The sequence below is a fragment of the Lactuca virosa genome, chromosome 5 (genome assembly GCF_052849685.1).
Source record: "Lactuca virosa cultivar CGN04683 chromosome 5, Lactuca_virosa_CGN04683_v6, whole genome shotgun sequence".
In the NCBI taxonomy this organism is placed as follows: Eukaryota; Viridiplantae; Streptophyta; class Magnoliopsida; order Asterales; family Asteraceae; genus Lactuca; species Lactuca virosa.
Window position 1 is genome coordinate 319285756 of NC_136430.1, and position 16872 is coordinate 319302627.

Consider the following 16872-nt stretch of genomic DNA (forward strand, 5'->3'; position numbering starts at 1 on the left):
TGTTAGCAACAGATGACACGTTCCAATACTCCTCTCATGGGGGAAATTCTTCACGTGGCAACAATAGTGGTGGCCGGAATCAGGGCAGAGGAGGCTGTTCCGATGATCTTTGCTCCGACAGTGGACAACCAACTTACCGGTCCCCTGCAAAACTCACCTGGTCAGGCGTATGGGTGGTACCACCTCGATCCTACTGTTGTGACGTCCCAACACCACTATCGTGGTCTTTTGCCCAGTCCAAATTCATCGGCCTAACATGCTTCACCCGGTGTCAAAAGTGCTACCAATCAAGCCCATTATTTTTTGGGCCACCTAATGCGATAACCCCAACCCAACACAGCCCAACAACAACAATTTGGGTTTGATTAGCCCAGTACTTTGCCCTAAATGTTCAATACAATGTCCTTTTCGGATCCGGGCAACACGGGATGGTATATGGATAATGTGGCCACCTCACACCTTCATTCAAACGCATGTATACTTTCTACTAATAAATTAATTGATAGTCATTTTATTTCATGTTCCAATAATAAATTGTCAAACTTGTGTGAATCTTTTCAAATGGGCAAACATGTCAAATTACCTTTTACTTTATCTAATTCCATTACTTTTTCTCCTTTTGAGCTTGTTCATTCTGATGTTTGGACTTCCCCGGTCACTAGTATTAGTGGGATAAAATATTATGTCATATTTTTTTATGATTATTCGCATTACCTATGGGTGTACCCTTTACGGGTCAAAGATGAGGTCTTCTTTAAATTTGTCCATTTTCGTGCCATTGTTCTTAACCAATTTCACATCGACATTAAAACCATATAATGCGACAATGGTGGTGAATATCATAACAAACAATTCCAACAACTTTGTGATACAAATGGCATTCACATGTGTTTTTCTTGTCCTCACATATCCTAAAAAAAGGGTAAATCTGAACGCATCTTACGCACCATCAACAATATTGTTCGTACCCTTCTTCTTCAAGCTCGTCTTCCTCTTGAATATTGGGTTGAAGCCCTTTTAATGGCTGAACATCTCCTAAATATCCTTCCAACCACCAACATAAAAAATGACACTCCATTTCAAAAGTTATACACCAAAACTCCCACTTATGATAATTTGTGTGTTTTCGGTTGCCTTTGTTTTCCTCATACCGTCACTCCCCATAAAATTTTCCCGCGTTCTACTCCCTGTATTTTTCTTGGATATACCTCAAACCATAAAGGATATCAATGTCTAAACCTTCATAAAAAACAAATTATCATTTCTAGACACGTGATTTTTGACGAGACTGTGTTTCCTTTTGGGTCCATGGCCCCCAACAACTCTCCTTCCTACTCGTTTATCGAGCATGCACTTCTAACATCTCCCAACCTCGATAAAACCTCCTCCATGTCGGATACTTCTATACCCGAAAACCCTCTTGACGACTTGACTCTTGTAGAGCAGACTCCTCACGAGTCGCTCTCTTCCGATCCCTTTGCCTCATTGGTCGATCCCAATAAGCCCGATATCTCACCCTCTTGGTCCTCAGCTGCTCTTGTAACACCCACAGATTCTGTCTAGTCAAATTGAATATTACAAGTGTTAAAATTGACTTTCTGATCGAAGATTATTTAGGATAAATAATCTTAACCAACGTTATAGTATATGTGACAAGGATTCCGTCTATATAAAAAATTCCTAAATCTGACTTCGTGAGATGAAGTTATGATTTTTCTAACATTTCAGCGTAGCACTATACGACTCAGAAACCGAAACTGAAATTGGTCATTGTTACGAAAAAATCTAAATGAGAGTTGAAGATATCGTCATTACTTATTTGTTGATATAAAGACAGTCAATAATGGAGTATAAGCATGTTAATAAAAAAACAATAAAAATAAAGTCAAATTTAGCAGACGGAGTCTAAATGAAAGTTGTAAATCACATCGATAACTACGTGTGGATATAAAACCCTTCGAAAACGGAGTTCGTATGAAGAAGATATAAAATTTCTAAAAAAAAAACAAATTCTTCCCGTGTGCCCGCGCGCACAAACAGCTTGCGTAGAGCGCACTGACACTCCACCAAAAATGTGACACATGGCACCACGCAGAGAACGACACGTGTTCACATCCGACCGTATGCGCAGCGTGCACTCAGATTTTGACTAATATCTTCCTTCGATTTCAGCCTCATTCTTCACATCCCTCACCCGTAAACCTTTGGATTTCCTCTCGTATCTTTACACCCTTTTACTCTAGAAGTTCTCGACCCCTTTAGCCAAGCCTTGCGGTGTTAGATAGATGGCGAATAGAAGCTCCCGGATCAGAGTTCTGCCCACATAATCCCTGGTTTTCATCAGAATACTTTGTAATTTAAGCTACACTTATTTTATTCAAGTGTTAATTTTAATTGTAGTCATAGTCGTTATTATGAGCCTATAATTATGATTTATCGGTGATTCCAACGTCATTATATTGATTGATCTACTTACGGGGATGATGTCTAGGCTGGATTTAGTCAGGTGTTTAAAGTAGGATTTCCAAACAGTATACTATGTATACCAAACGGACCCTACATCTGATATGATCATACCTAGTTTTTCCTTACTTGATAGATCTTGATGTAGAAATTGGGATTCTTGAGGAATCTAGACTATCATTAGTCGCCAAACTTATAAAACTAAGACTTAGTAATATGAACCAAGATCGCATCACAAGTAAAATCCAAGTACCGAAGTGAATCGCTGCCCTACTTTTCAATCATCCACTTTAACAAGTAAGTGCATAGTTACTTTCATCTTACACATAGATATGAAGTATTCAGATAATTAAATCCTATGTGAGCCTATTATTTGCAATATGTGTTGATGAACTCATATGATATGATTTTACTCGATTTATTATACAAGTATTTTCATATATATATATATATATATATATATATATATATATATATATATATATATGTATATATATGGTAGTGATAGGTGATGAGAGATGGGAGATGAGAAATGGAAAATGATTAGGAGATGCCCTGACCCTTACTTGCGATAATTGCGATGTAGTCATCTACCAGAGTATAGATGACAACCACACACTAATCTAAATAGTCCAGTGGAACACCGACATGTTTACAACCTGTAAGTGATGAATTTACGAGTTCAAGCGATGTAAGAACCGTGTATTCATGCGATGTACTCTACCAACGAATTACAAGTTTAGGCGATGTAGGAACCGTGTATTCATACGATGCACTCTACCAACGAATTACAATTTCAGGTGATGTAAGAACCGTATATTCAATGCGATGATTAGGCGATGAACACTAGGAAAATACATTAGCAATGAAAATATAAATTGTGATGACAGGTGACGAATATTAGGAGATGTCTTTAACGATGGAAATATACCAGAAAATGATAGGTGATGACTCCTAGTAGGGCAGTGAGTCGTATGGAACCCCAAGTGGTTAAGAGGAATGACCCTGAAATGTAGATTGAAAGGAATGTATGCAATTACAAGGAATTTACGACTTGCAAACCATCGAATTTTAGTGGAAAGGAAGGTCTGATCGAAGTTATGGATTGGATTTCTGAGATGGAGTTGGCTTTCATAACTTGTGGTTGCAAAGGCAAGTTACAGACCACTTACGCGGTGCGAAAATTCAGAGGCGGGGTTGTTCGCTAGTGTAATATGTTAGGAAAGATTTTAAGCCCTAACGATCCACTAAACCTGACATGGATATAATTCTTAGTTCACTTCAAGCGCAAGTACTGCTTAGCCCAAAACATGCTAGAGCTGGAGAACCAACTTCTGACACTAAAGAAGGGCATCGTGTCAGTTGAGGAATACACCAATGCTTTCACATACAAAATGTACTTCGCCTTGCACCTTGTGCCCAACGAGCTTACAAAAATGGATATGTACTCTAAGGGACTACCATGGGAGTACACTATTCCTGTTAAGTAGGCTTCTATTTTCGAAGAAGAAGTCTGGGCTGTAAGGTCTGTGGAAAGCATGATCAAAGCAAGAGACGCCGACAAGACTGAAGTTAACAAAAAGTGGAAGAGTGAAGGAATCCTAAATTTCAACAAGAAGAGTAGATTTTCAAAGACTGGCCCAAACGAAAAAAAATCTAGGGGAAATTTTGAACCAAGGTGGTTTTATAAGTGCAAGAAGAAGCACTTTGGGAGATACGATGGGGAGGTGACCTACTACAAATGCAGAAGATTTGGTCACTATTCCAGAGATTGTATATTCGATGACAAGAAGTGTTACAAATGTGTAGGTAATGGGTATATCTCGAAGAATTGTCCAAAGAAAAACAAATCAACAAGGCCGAATGTGCCACCAAAGGCAAAGGCAAGAGCGTACCACATGATACTTGATGAAGAAAAAAGAGGGCAAGAATTCGGTGCTGCTTGTCAGGAGTACTTGAAAGAATGAGATGAATGAGTAGTATTAGCTTATGTGGCCTGATGTAATACACATATAGTATAAATAAATCATGTAATCATTTTCAAGAAGTAATATAATCCTTGGTTATTGTACATACTCGATGTATTGAGTTGTTATATGATTTTCTTGTGTGGTGACTTGGTGAACTATGAGACAATACTTGGGATGAGTATGAGTAGATGTGAAAGGTAGTAGAGGCCTATACTACCGGAAGCACAGGTATCACACTTGGATTAGGAAAAGTCAAAAGGTTACCAAAGCACTAGTAATTGAATTTGTTTTGTTCACATTCATCGTTATCATTGTTGCGGTAATGACTAAGAAGATGAATGTTATTCCGAACCTAGTGGCTATAGCAAATTGAGTCTGGCTATGATAAAAGCTACAACGGGAGTTACTCGGTTTAGAAAACCAAGATCGATGTGGCATCCAAAACAAAACTCCCCTAGCGCTAGAAGAAAGCCCCGGAGCGCTCGACGACTCCGAGAAGAAGAGCTTTCGGCTCGGAAGTTCTGCCCCTGCATAGCACAGCTTCTAGCCAAACCCCCTCGTAGGTAAGATACGTCTACCTAATTTTTAATATAGCTTTTATTTAAATATAGTAATGTTATTAGGACCTTACAATAATTATTTGAGCTATTATTATGGGTTATATAAGTGTCGTTATAATATCTTTTTAACCACTCGTGGTACGGGGAATCCGGTTTGAAGGGCCGCCTGAGTTGTTGGATTTCAAAAGTGCTATATGCCAAAATGATCCTGCTCTCCGGTGTTTTATGTCTGGCCCCTGTCTGTACATAGTGGTTGGAAAATATTGTTTAAACGCTTATATAATAATAATAAGACTAATAATTAGTCACGGTAAATATTAGACTAAAATCTAGTGGTAATAATACTAGGTATCGTCGAAGGAAATTATTTTAAAGTAAACGAAGCGCTGTCCGAGTACCGAGTCACCACCTTATCAAGTGAGTGCATAGTTACTTTCATCTTACACATAGATATGAAGTATTTTATATAAATTACGTGCTATGTGTGCATATTATCTGTATTCTTGTTATCTATGCTGGATGAACGATTTTATACATGTTTTAAATAATTTAAACTGTATATGTATTTTATATCTACGAATATGTTGGGGAAAACATGGGTAGATGAACGATGAGAGGTGAAAGATGATATGAGTGAACATTGGCAGCTATAGACTTAGTGCCTAACAAATAACATCGGTATCTATGGACTTAGTGCCTATTGAATAAACGTTGGTAGCTATGGACTTAGTACCTGTTAGATAAACGTTGGTAGCTATGGACTTAGTACCTGATAGATAAACGTTGGTAGATATGGACTTAGTACCTGATAGATAAACATGGGTAGCTATGGACTTAGTACCTATTAGATGAACACTGGTAGCTATGGATTTAGTACCCGATGAATGAATTTTAGCAGCTATGGATTTAGTGCTTTACGAATGAGCATTGGCAGCTATGGACTTAGTGCATGTCTTATAACCCTGGAAGCAAGGGACTTCGGAATAAACGAATGCAAGATAGATGACTCTTAGGGTAGATTCTTAAGAGTAAGGAATATAATGGGGATGGGTAATTGGACTGATTGTTTGATGTTTAAACATAATAATTATATTATTGTGGGTTGAAAATCCTATGTACTCACCAGGTTTCCCAACCTGACCCACTCAGGCTTATTTGTATCACAGGTGTCGATATGAAGCCACTTTACACTAAGAGATTTAAAAGAGATGTAGATCACTAGTGTAAATGAATGTAAGTTCTGTTTATGGTTATGTTTCTGTATTGACAATGACATCCCAAGGTTTTAAAAGGAATAAAAATACATTTCTTCGGAAATGCTTTCATAACACATTTATCATGTTTTTTTTGGGAACAAATTCCGCAACACTTTTATTTAAAATGTTACTCTGATTTTTAAACAAAGCATAAACAAAATCGGTCTTTTCTGGCCGTGAAAATGGGGATGTTACAACCCCCGTGGTTCAGCACATCCCTATTTATCTTCATTGAGCCTCCGGCTCTAAAGGGAGTGTTAGTGTATCCCACATCGTGCAACATGGTCTTATAAGTGACTATATATGTTTGAGTTCCCTTCTCTCCACAATGACTCTTTTGGAGAGACAATTTTGGGCTCCACATATATTTACATGGTATCAGAGTCTGTGTCCTGCACCCCACGTGGCCCATGGTTCAACACATCCCTATCTATCCTCATTGAGCCTCCGGCTCTAAAAGGAAATGTTAGTGTATCTCACATCGTTGCAACACGGTCTTATAAGTGGCTATATATGTTGAAGTTCTCCTTCTCTTCACAATAGCTCTTTTGAAGAGACAATCTTATGGCTCCACATATATTTACACTACATAGTCCATATTTTCTTTCCAAAAAATTAACAAGTATTTCCTTTATTTCTTTCCCATATCATATTCATCCCCGAAGATCAACCATGAGTCGATGAGGACTGTATTTCGGATCCTATATGCATCGTATTTAAAAATACATAATTAGTTACCATCTTTTATATTTTACTTATACAACCTGTTCTTTTATTATATATTTAGTCAACTAAAAGAGTTATTAGAACATTGGGTGTGGGCAACTGAATGTAACACCAAATTGGTGCCACCTCATCCATAACACCAAGGGGGAAATGGTGTTCCACATGTTATATCATGTTAAGAGGTAGAGTAAGAAAATAGAGAAAATTATTTGATTGGTTGATGAAGGAGATAGCCAATCATCTTTCTTGTTTTATCTTGTCCTCGTTACCACAAGATGCAACATAACGAGCTTCAACGAGTTGGGGGGCGGTGTTCCCCGCGTCGTGACGCCGTTTTCGTGTGCCAACAACTCAGCCAATTCGTTTCTCGTTGTGACCCACGCCGTATACTCTTAACGAACAAAAAAGAATATTTAATTTATAGAGATTTGGATCCTTTTTTAATTAGCTTGCTTCAACTTAAAAAAGAATCCTAAAATTGCGAGAGTTCTTGCATACGTTATGCCAACCCTTCACAAGTAATTTACAACCCTCACTTATAATTAATGCATGTACATATTTTGGATTTTATTTTCAATATATCCATATAAGAGTGAAAAATCTTTGCAATATATGATATACTTTTTACATGTAATATATTATATATTCAATAAATCAAATTCCGAAGGTATCTTCATCGTCTCTGTTTCGAACTGTACTTTTGTATCTCAAACAATGTTATAACTAATTTTATTTTAACACTAGATTTTTGTTTTGATTTAAAATTAAAAACTTTTTATTTTTATTTTTATTTTTGAACGGCATAAAAAAATGCATTATAATATACTAGTATTAATTTAAATATATCTATAGAATTCAACATATATTAGTTAACCATTCGAATCATCATACGTAAAGCGGTAAAGGTGTGGAAATTATGAGGGTGGCTTGATATGGTAATGGAATTGTACCTTTTCCCACATTTTGTTATATTTTTATTTCTTGTATCATGCTTTCATGCCTGAAAACCCAACAACTTGTTGGTCAAAAACTACTCAAAAACCACAATGAGCACGATTATTAAAAAAATTAAAAAAATAAATAATATTTCAAAACATTTTTTAACTATAAATTATAAATATAAAAATGATTTTTTTAACAAGTTGATAGCATTAAAACACTTCTATTTCTCTTCTTTATATACAAATACACTTCTTTTGCAATCCATTGTGAATGAAATTATTTTATTAATATTTTTCAATTGCCTTAAATTCTAATAGCAAACTCATACTCAATCTCCATACAATGACCGCAGTGTCCTCTCCTCACCAAAATTCCACCACCCCAAATTTAGAAATGCCATACCACCACAAACAGTCACCACGCGCCACCGCCGTCGTCACCAGCCGCTCATCTTTCTTCTCTCCAAAACTCTCCGTCTACCTTTGCTCAATCTGCGTTACCCTTTTTGTCGTCTTCCACATTCAAATCCTCCAAACTCCATTACCATCTTCACCTAATTCCCTCTCCTTCCTCCATAACTGGCAAGAAAAACTGACAACCAACGACGATTCTCCTTCATCATGCGCTCCAGATCTCGAATCCATGGGCGATAAGCTTCGAGAATCCATTACTTTCCTTCCATTGAAAGACCTCCGGTTTGCGAACGCTGCTCTCGTGGGCCACACATGGTTCATGAGCTCCCTCTACGACACACATGAAGAAGGTGAAGTTCAATACCAACAATTCCCTTCAAAGTCATCCGATGGCCGGATTCTCTGCATCAAGGGTCACGACAATCACGACGGATCATGGAACTACTATGCACTAGCGTACCCTGGATTCCTACCCAAAAACGCCACCCTCGTCACCGGCCGGACGTTCGTATCCTACAACCACTACGATTTCAGTAACATCTGGCACGGATTATCATCCCTTTTCCCGTTCGTTGCGTGGCATTTAAAAAACCAGTGCGCACTGCCCAATCGGTGGATTTTATACCACTGGGGTGAGGTTCGAACTGGAATGAGCCCGTGGTTGAATACGCTTATGGAGGCGACGTTCGGTGGGGCAATGAACATTGAGAAGTTCGATGACGGCGGCCATGAGCAATCGACGTTTTGTTATGAGGAGGCGGTGGTGATGAGGCATAACGAAGGAGGGATGTCGAGGGAGAGGAGGATGGAGGTTTATGATCTGATTCGATGCAAGGCGAGGATGATGTGTGGTGCTGAAGTGGATCGTACCGACGGCGACATTGGGTTGACGTTATTGATGAGAACGGGGCCGAGATCATTCAGAAATGAGACGGCGGTGGTGGAGATTTTTGAAAGGGAGTGTGAGAAGGTGGAGAACTGCCGTTTCAGGGTGGCGTATTCCAGTAATCTTACCATCTGTGAACAGGTTAGTATAAAATGTCTATTTTAACCTTCAAAAAATTGATTATCGATTACATGTGAATTTTTATGTTGGCGAGAAATACAATTCGAAATTTTAAAACAAAAGATACGTTGGCAAAAATATATGACATGTCAGCATTATATAACATTATAGCTTAAGCCATCTCCGGTGCATTGAACTCTTAAGAGTTTAATGGATCGGGACATCAGCATTCCACTAACTATATCATTTTATCCATTAAACTCTACACTTCATTAAACTCTTAAGATTTTAATGAATTTCCACATCAACATTTAATTATATCTTTTTATAAACAATATTGTAAAACTATAATACTACATTAATTAGAAATTAAAAGTTACAAATTGTAAATTATTAATTAATGATTGTTGTATATGTTATTGTTTTAAAATATTTTTAAGATTGAAATATTTTTTTGTTTAGAATATTATAATATAAATTACCTTGATGATTTAAATTATTCAATATAACATAAAGTAAATTACAAATATTATAAATAAGAAAATAATGACATATACATTGTGTATATACATGTAATTATTTAAATACAAAGTTTTATTGGTGAAATCATGGTTGTCAAAATCGCGATCCTGATCGTAGGATCGTACGATCCTAGGTATGAAAAACGATCCGGATCGTAAAAGGGTTGTATTTGGTGTAGGATCGCAGGTAGGATCGTAAGATCGTATGTAGGATCGTAGGATCGAGATCCGATCCGATCCTACCTTCCCTTGATTTTTTTTTTTTTTTTTTTTTTTTTTTTTTGCAAATGAAATTTTTTTTACCATTTTATGTCTTTTACCCTTTACCAATCAACAATTTATCATTTTTTATTGTGACTTATGACTAATATTTTGAAGTTTTTATAACTTTTGAACGAAAAATTAAATGTTTGAAACATTTTTCATGATTAAATATTATAAATTAAAATTATATTCTATTTTGTGGGATCTTAGGATCTCGATCCCGATCTTGCAAACCCAAAAACGATCATAGGTAGGATCCCGATCTTGACAACCTTGGGTGAAATGGTTAAAAAAAAATTGCATACCGGCGTTCAGTGGGGATTAAACCCCACTTCATTGAACTCCACCCACAATGGTGAGTTTATGTATTAAACTCCCTTTTTCCCCATTAAATTCACAATTAAATCCCCATTGGGGATGGCCTTAGTGTAATGAATATAAGGTTGTACATAGTGCATGATAGGATTGTTAGGAGATAGCCACATAGCTAAACACATATCTACATAATCCTCACCAAGGTTAGGAAATAACATAAAAGTACTTATGGATAGCCACAAAGTCATAGGGCAGAGATGACCACATAGCCAAATACCTTTCTACATGATTCTAATACTCTATCATCCAAAACACTCTTAATTATTTAATTTAAAAATAATAATTATATAAACAGAAAATATAAAACAATTAAAGAGGGAAGATGTAAGTCGCTCCACAATCCATAAGACCACTCATGCATAATACAAGGTAGGGATGATATTCACAAGTTATAACACTCAACGTTAGCATATCGCATGGTGCGTAAGCACCACACTACATAGCTTAATATTTTAGTTATATCACATTATTTTTTGTAATTATCGTCCATCAGCTTTGGTAATTATTGCTCATATCATTGAAATAACAACATTTTTATAATCCATTTACACATTAACAATTAATTTATAATTCCTAACGAATATAACTAATACTATATAAATATATCATAAATGGCCCATATGATTTGATAGTACCATATACTTGATCCAACCTATAAAGAAAATGATAAAGAGCATCCTTATGGTTCAAAATATATATATATATAAATTCTTAATATAAAAACTAGTCTTCCATTTTTAATATCTTTTTTTCACTTAGTTTATGATTTTAAATTGACAAAACTGCAAATTTAGTCCCTGTGGTATTCAAAAAACTTTGGATGGGGTCCAAAAACTTTTCCACTTGCATTGAAGGTCCAAAATCAAAATATTTCCGTGATTTTGGTCCAAAAAAATTTGAAAAGACGATTATGCCCTTTTATTTTCTTTTTTGTATTTTTTATAATTATTGTAATAGTATTCTAATTAAAAAATAAAGAAAAAAGAAAAAAATTATCCCCCACCCTACCCACCATCCCCATTCTCTCTCTCTCTCTCTCTCTCTCTCTCTCTCTCTCTCTCTCCACAAAACCCATCTTCATCATTCTGATTTTCAGAAAAATGGAATATCATCACTACCATCTGATGAATGTTTGAACCAGATTCATACACTCTCTCACTTTCTCTCTCTCTTTTCTTTTTCTCTATCTTCCTTATTCATACACATACAGACAAGGCTGAACAAGATGAATATTTGGGAACTAGATGAAGATGAAGAAATCAGGGGAAATATGAAGATGAAGATCTTATGTTCATCTCATAGCTAATAGACAAATGCCAGAATTCAGGGGAAAGAAATCGATTTTTGCCTTCAAACACGAACAGACACATACACTCTAGAAATCGATATTTTGCCTTTAGATCTCGTTTCGTCTTCAGATCTCGGTTGTGGAGACGGATTTTGATTAGGGTTAGAGATAGATCCGACGACATCATCGTTTGAAACCTAGCGTTCGTCGGAATGGCTGCGGTGGTTGATTGCTAGTGTTTCCAGCGATTGATTCTTAATCCAGATCTTGAACGAAAACCTTTATCGACAACTTGAAGCATAAACAAAAACAAGAAGGTCAGCGGCATCATGTTTCGACTGAGGATCTGGAGATCCTTTTGGTGAAGACGAACACCCTTTCATCCCTTTCTCCCTCTGTTAAAATCGAAGACCTAACTTTAAACCTCTTCAGTATATGCTTAAATCGAGAAGTTTATTCAAAATAATGATTATCTTCAGAAATCAACAGCCCTTTCATTCATCCATTCATAAAAGATCTGGAGAGAGAGAGAGAGAGAGAGAGAGAGAGAGAGAGAGAGAGAGAGAGAGAGAGAGAGAGAGAGAGAGAGAGAGAGGTGGGGGTGGGCCCAATTCTTTCATTTTTAATTTTTGATTAATAAATTATTAAAGAAAATATAAAAAAAATACAAAAAAGAAAATGAAAAGGGCATAATCGTCTTTTCAAGATTTTTTGGACCAAAATCAAGGAAATGTTTTGATTTTGGACCTTCCATGCAAGTGGGAAAGTTTTTGGACCCCATCCAAAGTTTTTTGAATACCACAGGGACTAAATTTGCAGTTTTGTCTTTTAAATTCTATAAACAAAAAAATGGCCCACCTCATCCTATCCAATTCTCATCCAATTTCCATAAAGAGCTATTGGATTTAGGCTGTCGGTGAGAGGAAATAGGTGGAGAGAGGAGGTGCCGATGTTTTAAAAACTGGTTCGATCCGGTCGGTTGAACCGGTCGGACCGAAAATCAGGGACGAGATTGGTTCAACAACGACTGATTTTATGTCAATTTCTAGATCGGATCAAACCAGACGATTTTTTTAAATACCGATTTGAACCGGTGTGATAGAACCGATAATAAACATTTTGAACATTTTTATTAGCCTTACACTTAATAGTTGGGTTTCACTTAACGGATTAAAAGAACAGTCATTTCCAAAGAAAATTGAATAGGTTGTCTTTAATGTACATAAATTGAATGCCAACATACACCACTTTCAGATATACACAGGCGGTTAAACCGACTGAACCGATGATCGAACCAAAAATCATTCATCTGACCGGTTCAACTAAAATACCGATTATTATAACATTGGGAGGTGATATGGATTATGGCACTAGTGTGAATGTAAAGTAAAAAAAAAAGCAACTATTTTAACACATACACAACATTGGAGTTGGATGTGTGAGCATTTCATAAGTTTCTATCAAAATTAATAAGTAACAAAAATATATAAAACAAAGGTTAAAATAGTTTATTTTTAGATAGATCCAACCATAACTTTTCTTGAAACCATGTCGGAGTTGGATGTGTGAGCATCTCATAGGTTTCTATCAAAATTAAAATTAATAAGTAACAAAAAGAAAAAAAAAAAATGGTTAAAGTAGTTTATTTTTAAATAGATCAAGAACTAAAACCATAAATTTTCTTGAAACCATATAGATATGATCTATCAACTTTTCAAATGCTAGATCAACATGTAATTCTAACCAAATCATATGGACTATTTATGTAATTTACTTATACTTATGTTGTGGTTTTATATTTATTGAAAAATTAACAAATCAATAGATAGATAAATATTGTAGTTTTACATTTTTATCTATCATATCTAATAAAAAATGAAAACAGTAAATCCAAACACAAATCTATTTTCATCGCAACCTACACAAATCTCCATTCCATAAACAAAAAAGTTTTTCTGGATAAAATAAACGATTTATCAAAATTTATCGCCGAAGATACCATTAGTCCACAGAGAGCATACAAGAGCATATTACAGAAAGTGCTGAGTACTGTGGATTGTTAGCCCGAATATGCAGTACGAAAGTCGAGTCTGCAGAGGATCTTTGCAGACTCATGGGTAATTTTTGCAAACCCTCTTTTTTGGTAACTAGGATGTGTATTTTTGTTATATTTGGAAATTTATCTTTAGATAAGTCTTTATATATTGTATTATACCATCCATGTTGTATTTTAATATAAGGTTATTATTTATACCAGATGGCTTGTAGATTAACGATATCATGTGTGGTAGAAAGATGTCACTCACTCCTCAAATGGTTAAGGGACGTTCATGTCCAGTTGTGAACAAAACGAGTAGTTTTAAGAGTATCCGAGTAGATAATAAGTGTGCATGTGTTAGGCGTTAAAAATAATTGCTATTTGTCTAGTTAAAAGTTTAAATAATAAATAAATAACTTTGATTAATATTATGATTTGTTAATTGTTATAAAAAAGATTACATATTCTCATTCTTTAACAAAAGTTAATACATCTTTGTTATAATATTTTAGGAAAAACGTAGTTGGGTAAAAGTTCAAAATGATATATAAGAAAAGATACTGTAATATGTAAGCTAGTTCGCGATTATTAGATATTTTTACTTATCTGTTTTTGAACGGCAAAAGATTATCCAGCGCATATATGTTGGCTTTTTCTTTTCATCTAAGTTTTTATAATTGAATTAAATATAGATTCAAATTTAACTGTTAAATTGGTATGTTTGGTGCTCTTCACTTTCTTATTCTTGTATTATTATGTAACTCTACGTTTCTTTACCGCCTTACTAGATTTGTCTTAATATATTTTCATCGTTCAAAAAAATCTAATAATTCAAATATATAATTAGTAATGTAAAATAAATATTCTAAATGTACCTTTGATTGTATTTGAAGGAATAATACAATTTACCAGTCGTTATTTTAATTTAAAAAAATTTAGCTTACTTCAAAAGGGGTTCGTTAATGAAGCACGGACCCAACCCGGCAATCTTCATCCACTGAACTATCTCGTTTTAAGAAAAACCCCAATTCTTTATTCTAAACTGTTACAAATGTCAACACATGTCATAGATAACTGTATCAACTATCAAGAAGCACTTTAACTTGTATTTATTACTCATAAATATCGGGATAAATACGAAATTGACAAAATGATTTTTAACTTAGCGTAAACGATCTCACATTTTCGTATTAATCGAAATAAAGTAACCATAAATTCAAATCTGAAATATGTATGTTTAGATTTTAGAAATAGAAAATTTGGATAACTGTATTAGATTCTCAAAGTCAAATGGTTATTTTATAATTATCTCTAGATATTTAATAAAAATATGTACAAAATATCCAACCTTTGATTCTGAACGAATAATACAGGTAAAATTGATGGGATTAACGGACATATTAGTTTCTCCACATGGTGCACAGCTGACTAATATCTTCTTAATGGATAGAAACAGTAGTGTCATGGAGTTTTACCCAAAGGGTTGGCTCAAATTAGCCGGTGTCGGTCAATTTGTCTACAAATGGATAGCTAGTTGGTCCGGGATGAAATATGAAGGGTCATGGCGGGACACAGATGGCAAACATTGTCCCTATCCTGATGATGATCGACGTTGTATGTCCATCTATAAGAATGGTAGAATTGGATACAACTCTACTTATTTTCGTGAGTGGACTTCAAAGGTTCTTAATGAAGTCAAAATGAGGAAATTTGAAGAGGCCTCAAAAGGAAGCATAATTACTACCAAATGTGGTTGTAGCTAATATGTACAATTTTCAATACATAAATTATAAGTTACTTTAACATTATTGTTTTGAATTTGAGCATTCTTTTTTTAAGGAAAATGTATACTAGTTTCGGAAAACGTAATGATATGATTTTAATATTGCTGGAAGATCTGGTTAGTAAGCAACGTATCTTATCATATGAATTAATATATAAATTTTAAAAAACTAAAATTATGAAGCTTAAATAACCGAAATATTTATGGAATGCTTACCTATGAAAAAAAATTATGTTGTGCAAAGTTGTTTTATGAGTTGATTCATGCCATGCGTTTATTGTAATAATAAATTGCAATAATACATTCGCAAGCGGCATGCATGGTACTCTATACAAGGGTATGAGTCCAACATTTACTAAGTTATTATGAAACATTGAAGCTAATGGATGTCAATGCATTTTTTTTTATCTTTGAATATCAAAGGACTCAGGCAAGTTGGAGAGAACTTGGGTGAGAAAGTTATGTGATGGGAATTCTATTAACTTTCTTTTTATTGAGTAGACAACCTTATAACGTCTAAATGTGTTTTCTATTAGATATGTGTGGGGAAATGATTATTATGAGTTTCGTAGTAGTTCTTCGCAAGATCATCCTGATAGATTTTTTGATTTGGGGTAAACCATTGTTTTTAAAACATAGAGTTCATTCTTATGATTTCTCTCCGGAATGTGTTTTGGGTTCCTACTAATACATATTTATCTATATTAAATATTTATAAATCTCCTTCATGTAATTTATCATATTTTAAAAATATTTATATTTCCGATAAAAAAACATTATCATTAATATTTAAATAAATAAAAATATGGTTAATGTTAATATTAAGCAATGTTCATTTAGTAAATAAATTTTATTTAAGATTTAAAAGAACATTACATTTGATTTTGTGAGTTAATTTGGTTCTTATTACAAGAGACCACATTTTAAAGGTTTTTTTTTTTTTTTTACTAATATATCCTTTATATTTTATTATTAGTTTTTGCAGCTTCATTAATTATTTTGTTATTTATATATATATATATATATATATATATATATATATATATATATATATATATATATATATATATATATATGCTTAGGTTATTGTATTCTAACTAATTATTGTGTGGATGTAAGGAATGATTATTGACCAATCATTTTAGTTCATTTCCATTACTTTCAAATTAGGAAACACAAATTTAAAAAGGAAAATTTTCGGATTTTAAGGGATATTTGATTATCTTATTTTAAATTCTGATTTTTTTAATTAATTCAATTCTAATTA

At 34.4% G+C, this 16872-nt stretch overlaps 1 protein-coding gene across 2 annotated transcripts; it reads left to right on the plus strand.

Moving 5' to 3' along the window:
• The first annotated feature begins 8197 nt into the window (after window positions 1-8197).
• Window positions 8198-15678, plus strand: LOC145112807 (uncharacterized). Of its 2 annotated transcripts, none has more exons than XM_079048925.1 (2): window positions 8198-9357; window positions 15196-15678. In XM_079048925.1, the coding sequence occupies exons 1-2, from the start codon at window positions 8260-8262 to the stop codon at window positions 15583-15585; spliced, it is 1488 nt and encodes a 495-aa protein (XP_078905051.1). In that variant the 5' UTR covers window positions 8198-8259; the 3' UTR covers window positions 15586-15678. The 2 variants fall into 2 exon arrangements, with proteins under 2 accessions (XP_078905051.1, XP_078905053.1); XM_079048927.1 differs by lacking the exon at window positions 15196-15678 and adding an exon at window positions 14042-14180.
• Window positions 15679-16872: the final 1194 nt, after the last annotated feature.